This window comes from Genypterus blacodes, unplaced genomic scaffold, assembly GCF_046128005.1.
Source record: "Genypterus blacodes isolate CSIRO-AG114 ecotype Tasmania unplaced genomic scaffold, CSIRO-AGI_Gbla_v1 ptg000104l_1, whole genome shotgun sequence".
Taxonomy (NCBI): domain Eukaryota; kingdom Metazoa; phylum Chordata; class Actinopteri; order Ophidiiformes; family Ophidiidae; genus Genypterus; species Genypterus blacodes.
This window is the reverse complement of record NW_027466908.1, coordinates 357,115-364,038: the sequence shown is the minus strand read 5'-3', so window position 1 is coordinate 364,038 and position 6,924 is coordinate 357,115. Positions and strand designations below refer to the sequence as shown.

General features: G+C 52.6%; 1 protein-coding gene across 1 annotated transcript; it reads left to right on the top strand.

Annotated features, from left to right (window-relative positions):
• The first annotated feature begins 457 nt into the window (after positions 1-457).
• On the top strand, positions 458-6,668 carry trib2 (tribbles pseudokinase 2). The gene is made up of 3 exons (XM_076160184.1): positions 458-1,791; positions 3,526-3,818; positions 5,767-6,668. Exons 1-3 carry the CDS (start codon positions 1,522-1,524, stop codon positions 6,239-6,241), a joined length of 1,038 nt encoding a protein of 345 aa, XP_076016299.1. The 5' UTR covers positions 458-1,521; the 3' UTR covers positions 6,242-6,668.
• The last annotated feature ends 256 nt before the right edge of the window (positions 6,669-6,924 follow it).

Here is a 6,924-nt window from a genome sequence, read left to right as displayed (position 1 = left end):
AGTCTGTTTTGACACCTTTGCACAATTCATACCCTTTTTACATCATTTATTTACCTTTTCCTGCTGCTCTCTCTCTTATTCATTTAAGACTCGTGCACAGTGAGGGGGAACTCACAGCACCGTGATGTGTGTGTGTGTGTGTAGCGTGTTCTCCTGAGAGCAGGATCTCCCCTCTGCTTCTTCATGAATGACACTTTGGGAGGAGACACGTTTGTAACACAGCACCTACAGTAGCTATACACACTCTTCCTCCTCCTCCTCTTCCTTCCCCCTCCTCCTCCTCCTCTTCCTCAGCATGGGATGCATTTAGCCTGCTGGAGGGGGGAAGGGGGGGGCAGCCTCGGTACATGCCTCTCACATGACTGCACTGCATATTAACAGGCGCGCAAGGAGCCAATGGGGTTTTCGCTTTGGCAATGACGTCAGGGGGCGGGTGCGCCTGTGTATGTGTGAGTGTGTGTGTGTATGCGTGTGTGTGTAAGCCCCATCCGCCGGGCTGTACAGTCGCAGTGAGTGTGTGCAGCTCCGCGCTGAATGGACGAGAGACTCCCGGCCACGTAAGAAGCTCAGCGGCACCACGGCAGAGAGGAGCGGAGCGGAGAGGAGAGGATGTCCTGCTGAACCCGCGGCTGAGGCCTGGGAGAGAGTCTGCCGGCCGCCTTCCTTCCTCCACACACACTCACATACACACTTTCCTTCCACCGGGACTCGACCGAAAGAGAGAAGAAACACAGAGAGAGAGAGACAGAGAGAGAGGGAGGACGTCGACTCCTGCACACAAAGAAAGAACCTCCGCTCCGTCTCCGCCTGTGGCCGCTGGCAGCCGCCGCCGCGCGTGGATCTAATCCGGGGAACAAGGCCGAGCACTGACCCGAGACCAGCTAGCTCAGGAGGCTAACTAGTCCGCTTTCTGCACCTGCTAGCCGTCATCCGCACGGCTTCACCAAGTAGCCACCGTTAGCTTTGCAACAAAAACAACAAAAAACAACAACACAACAATTGCGTGTTTATATTCATACGTCTGCGTTATTTTCACGCAGTATTTAACGACTTGTTTCCGTTTTACGAAACGTGCCACACTGTTAACCGGCGAGATAAGCTAGCAAACGGCTTGGTTTAGCTCGGCTCATTCATTGTGACTCTTTGGTCGCCTTTGTTGCAGTTTGGTCGCCGTGTCGGCGTGGATGAGGCTTCTGCAGGACGCCTTTCCTTCGCTTTCGGCTCGTTACCGGTTCATCTCAGCCCGGCTTTGTCCACTGAATGGGAGACAAAGAGGCTCAAGCGACGAGCTGAACTCTGCTGTTTGTTTTTGATGAGAAGCGACGAGCCGGGAATCAAACCCTCCTCCGCTTAAAATCGATTAAACCCCCTCTGTAACCAATTTTCTATTATTTTCATTGAAGATAATAGGAAGTGACGGACCGTTCTGTGATATCACTGGACTGAGTTTGCAACAAAGTGGTGCCCAAGCGAGGAGGAGGAGGAAGGCCCCGGCTGTGTGGAGTTCTCACGCCGTTCCTCATGAACATACAGAGGTCAAATCCAATTAACATTTCACGTTATGGGAGATCGCGGCACAAATCCCATGATTTCGAGGAATTGTCTTGCCTGAGGACCACCGAGTCGCACCAGAGCTTCAGCCCCAACCTCGGCTCCCCCAGCCCGCCGGAGACCCCGGACTCCTCGCACTGCATCTCCCGCATCGGGGACTACCTGCTGCTGGAGCCGCTGGAGGGGGACCATGTCTTCCGAGCAGCGCACCTGCACAGCGGGGAGGAGGTCGTATGTAAGGTGAGTGAGCGACATGGCGGACACACACACACACACACACACACACACACACACACAGACTTTCACGGGTACGATCCCAAAATAGTCCCTGTGCACCTTGAAGCAGATTGATTTAGCGTCTGAAAGCAGTCACAACAATAGCAGCTGTGCTCGAGTCCCTCTTGCTCTGACACCTTTGCAGCTATTGCAACATGAGCGATTCCCCCCCCCCCCCCCCTCCGTGTGGACTCACCCGGTCATTGCAGCAGAGTCCCCCCTAACCCCCCCCCCCCCCATCGTTTTAATAATTGCTGGAATTGTAAATAGAGAGCTGGCAGAGGAGCCGCATGGAAAAAGTGAATGGGATGAGGTGTGTGTGTGTGTGTGGTTTGGATTGCATGATGTAACGTTGACAAAGGAGTGAGTAACCAGCGCGCACACACGCACTCTCTCATCTGAGTCTTATCAGCAGAGCGCCTCTTCTCTATAGAGCAGTTGCATATGGCGGCTCCTCGCTCTCCCTCTGTGCACCAAGTGTTGTCATCTTTACAGGCAGATGTTTGAAGAGGCAACTGAACACCACGAACAGCTGCTGCAGCGATAGGAAATGAGCCGCGATAAGCTTTAAGATGACAGACAGCCCAGACCAGACTCTTCTCCTGCCACATATCCAGTGTCGTCCATATTGACCTTAGTGTGTGTCTGTGTGTGTGTGTGTGTGACTCATTCCACCATTCAACACTCAGTTCAAGATTGCAGAGACTTTCTTTGCCATGTGTTTACTGCTATGACTGGTATGGAATGGAATTATTGCGCAACACGCTTGACAAATAATGAGACATTTGGAAGATAAGAATAGTCTTAAACTAGAAATAAAAGTGCAGTAAGATTATGTGATTGATAAACTACAGTAAGAACCTGAAACGCACACGTTGGTGAAAGAAGGAGCTAGAATGAATTTTATGTTGATTGTGTGCAAAACGTTGTGTAAAAGTGTGTAAAGTGATTGACTACATGCAGGATAGAGGGGCAGCAGTTTCGCTCCTGCCGCGGTGCGTTCAGTGTTACAACAGGCGTATGTGCACCCCTGGACTCATCGGGAGTGTGTTGCAATCGCCCGTAGGTTTCCATCCAGATAGTATTTCGGCGAAAACTAACGAGCGGCCTTTGGCACAGGCCGGGAGCTCTTTGATACGGGCTGCTGGCGTCGCGTTGCAGTACAGAGATCACTTCCTTCCTCCGGGATTGATCCTTCCTGCCGAGCTGGAAGCCCGTGTCACAGTTTAAGATGTGGAGAGGTGCGTAGTGCGCTCGTATTGACTGCGAGCGGAGAAAGCCCCATCACCTGAGCCGTCACAGCCGCTGAAAGTCAATTGCGGGGTTACTATAGAAACAAAGGAGACAACCGGGGGGGCTGCAGTGCCTTCCAGTTCACTAACTTGCTGCTTTCATTAGCCTTGCATGGAGACCTTTTTATTCTGCCTGACGCAAGTGTAAAATACCAAATTGGTGTCACAGATTGCTCAGATTCTGCTTAATTAACGGGTTGCTTTATGCCCGTGGAGTTGGCTTTAATTGCATCTCTCTGAAAAAGTCAAATGGAGTGTTTGTCACATGGTTTAGAAGTCTGGCTGACGTGTTTTCACCCTCACGCCGCCAAATGAGATGTTTGCACTTCACGCTGGATTGGAAAATTCGATAATTACCCAGAATGTAGTTTGTGAATGTAAACCGACGCCTTTCACACTTTGGCAGGTTTTTGACATCGGCCGCTACCAGGAGTCTCTGGCGGCCTACTTCGCCCTGGGCCAGCACCAGCACATCAACCAGATCCTGGAGATCCTGCTCGGGGAGACGCGAGCCTACGTGTTCTTTGAGAGGAGCTACGGCGACATGCACTCCTTTGTCCGCACCTGCAAGAAGCTGCGGGAGGACGAAGCTGCCCGACTCTTCTATCAGATAGTGTCGGCTGTGGCACATTGCCACGACAACGGACTGGTCCTGCGTGACCTCAAACTGAGGAAGTTTGTCTTCAAGAACGAGGACAGGTGAGTCACTTCGTCCGTCTCCTCCGTCTCCCCGTCCCCGTACATGTTGCATGCGTTGCCGGGAGTTGCCTCGTATGCGCCTTATCTCGGCTTACATTGAAGATAGTGTAAGATGAGACGAGCGAAGCCTCCCGCTGTTTATGCCGACTGCAGGAAACACAAGCCCTTTGTGTCTCCCGCAGCTATTTTTGTGTACAACGGGGATATCGTGTTCGTTTCGAGCGGAAGCCGTAATCACGCACGTTTTTTCCCTAAGTCAATATTCCCACATGAAAGCAGAACTCCTGGTGGACTTTGAGGTGCAGGTGTTCTCCTTCCAGCCCAGATAACGGAGCAGCCGGGGCTCAGGAGTCACCTCGCTGGCTTTTGTCTCGCAGATGTTGGTTTAAGCTGCACTTCTTGTTCATCAGCAGCTCTTGAACTTGCTCTCAGCACACGCGCACCTACCGCCCTCTGGTGGCAGCTTTAGAGAACTGCGCCTCGAATCCCAGCGTTGCCTCAGCAACCTGCTAAACGTTTTATAAGTGATGATATTGCATCAAATGTGTTTACAGATTACAGTATTTTTGTTATTCCGCTTTCATCTGGTGGCGATTTGAGAGGAAATGTCAGATCCAGCCTCCAGTTTGCTGCGAGTCTTCCTCTCCCCCCTCCTGCTCCTCCTCCTCCTCTTCCTCAGCAGAGGCTCATGCTGCCACTTGATGCCCTCTGTCTGAAAGTATGGCGTCATCCTTTGGCGCTGACTGTGGAAAAAGGGAAGTTGAGATGCTTCACATTTTCGATGCGGCTCCAACAACCTTGGATGTCACGGCAGGCCGCTCCCGGGCTGACGATGTCGTGTGTGTGTCCCCCTAAATGATTGATGGCGACTGCATTTGAAGTGCTGGTGTAGGACAGCATTAGGGCGCTCTTACGAGGCCACGCAGCCTGTCGGGAATCCTGTTTCACCTCGTCAGACTTCCCGGATCAGCGGATACGAAAAGAGCAGAGATGAGACGAAGGCGCCGCTTCAGAGACGAAGGGTCCATTTCAATCCAACGCCAGCTCACATTAGGAGGCCGCGTTGATGCAGCATTTGATAGGAACGACAGAGGAGCGCTGGCTTGTCTGTTGTCGTTGCCGGCTTCCTGTTGTCGTTGTCCTGCAGCTATTAGCCTCTGACCAAACAGCAGCCCGTCTAAAGACCACAGGTCAAAGGTCAGTCTGGAGTGGAATCCAACACCAGAGCAGAGCCTCCTTACACAGGCCTCTCTGCAGGATCGGCACAGTCCAACCCTGCATGTTCCATTATTGAATCACGTGGCGCTCATTCTCTAGAGCGCTGCATTTTGGTTCCATTTCCCCAATTGCTCTCTTTCTTTCTCTGGATAGCGTCACACACTCTCTGCTCTTTCTCCTGAGCGCCGCGTCGCAGAGACCTCACACACACAGGCGGCGGCGGCGTTCCGCGACCCCACCAGCGTCTCTCACCGCGCTCGTGGAACATTTTCTTGCCTGAACCTCTTAAGATCCTTCAGCGATGACGCTTCTGAACAAGCGGCCGTTATTATCGGCACTCAGAGCTATTGTGCAGTTAAGAAGTCAAAATGGAGGAACAAGACATCTTAGCTCTGTGATTCTCCTTTATAAACCGTAATGTGCACGTTACTTCAGACAATCAGCCGAATGATATTGTTCTATTTGGATTGCGGATCTCGTCTCCAACAGCCGTTTGTACGCCGTTAGTGCCATGGGCTTAAATTTAAGAGAGCAGCCGACTGTGAGCCCTGGTTAGGTGCTCTACTTCTGTTCTTTTCTTAGCTCTCTGAGTGATTTTAAGTTGATTGTACCTTATACTAACAAAGAAAGCACTTCAATCTCCAAGCCGAGACCAAACCTAACCCAAGATTTGCCCGGTGTTTGTTCTGGCGTCCAGGTTTAATCCCGTTTCCCCCTCTTCCTCCCACAGAAGCCTGGTGAAGCTGGAGAGCCTGGAGGACACGTACATCCTGGACGGTCACGACGACTCCCTGTCAGACAAGCACGGCTGCCCGGCCTACGTCAGTCCCGAGATCCTCAACGCCAACGGCAGCTATTCGGGAAAGGCGGCCGACGTGTGGAGCCTGGGCGTCATGCTCTACACCATCCTGGTGGGGCGCTACCCGTTCCACGACGTGGAACCTGGGTCCCTGTTCAGCAAAATCCGCCGGGGCCACTTCAACATCCCCGAGACGCTCACGCCCAAGGCCAAGTGCCTCATCCGCTCCATCCTGCGCCGGGAGCCCGCGGAGCGCTTCACCTCACGGGAGATTCTGGAGCACCCCTGGTTCGCCTCCTCCGGGGCTCTGGGGGGCGCTGTGGCCCCGGGCCGAGGGGAGCGGGAGCAGGAGCAGATGGTGCCTGAGGTGAACATGGAAGAAGAGCTGGAGCAGTTTTTCAGCTGAGCGAAACACCAAGCACAAACGGACGACTCCGCCACGGTCGGCTCGCCGCAGAGCCACAACAGTAGTTTAGAGATTAATAGGTGGACATGTGTCACTCATAATAAAGGTGTTTCCATCCTGTTTTCGTTCCATCATTTCATGGAAAACCTTGAGCCCGGCATGACAAATGGCATCTATCCGTCACCTTGGCGACCAGCCTCCCCCGCGGGGAAGTCGCCCACACATGCAAGTTGCAAAACAATGTAGCAAATGTTCTTTATTTGGATGGGTTGGGTTAAATGTGGTGCTCCTAAACGTAGACGCACACGCCACGTTGACACTATGGAACGCATGAAGGGACAAGAAGAAGAAGACGAAGGGGAAACCCAGGAGAACGATCGGAGATGAACTGACAAACTGCAACAACCACGACTTTTCTTACAGAACACGTTCAGATTCTCATCGCAGCTTTAAGTATTAGCGGCTGGAGCCACAGGGCCGGACGCAGAGGTGGCAGCCCCTCAGTCCACCTCCACCGGGGGGGGGGCAGCAGGGGGGCCCACAGCTGGTCCGGGACACAGAACAGCTCCTTTTAATTTCACCTGCTCATCAAGATGTCTGACCATATCTTTCTTTGCTGAACAACATTTGATTGGTCGTCGCTAAACTCCTTGACTCCTAACTTTAAGCTTCTTTATCGCGTT

Bases quoted from the DNA above. Each gene is read 5' to 3' on its own strand.
- trib2 (XM_076160184.1), top strand. From the start codon at position 1,522: ATGAACATACAGAGGTCAAATCCAATTAACATTTCACGTTATGGGAGA. The intron at 1,792-3,525 runs GTGAGTGAGCGA...ACACTTTGGCAG, and splicing joins GGGAGGAGGTCGTATGTAAG to GTTTTTGACATCGGCCGCTA. The intron at 3,819-5,766 runs GTGAGTCACTTC...TTCCTCCCACAG, and splicing joins GTCTTCAAGAACGAGGACAG to AAGCCTGGTGAAGCTGGAGA.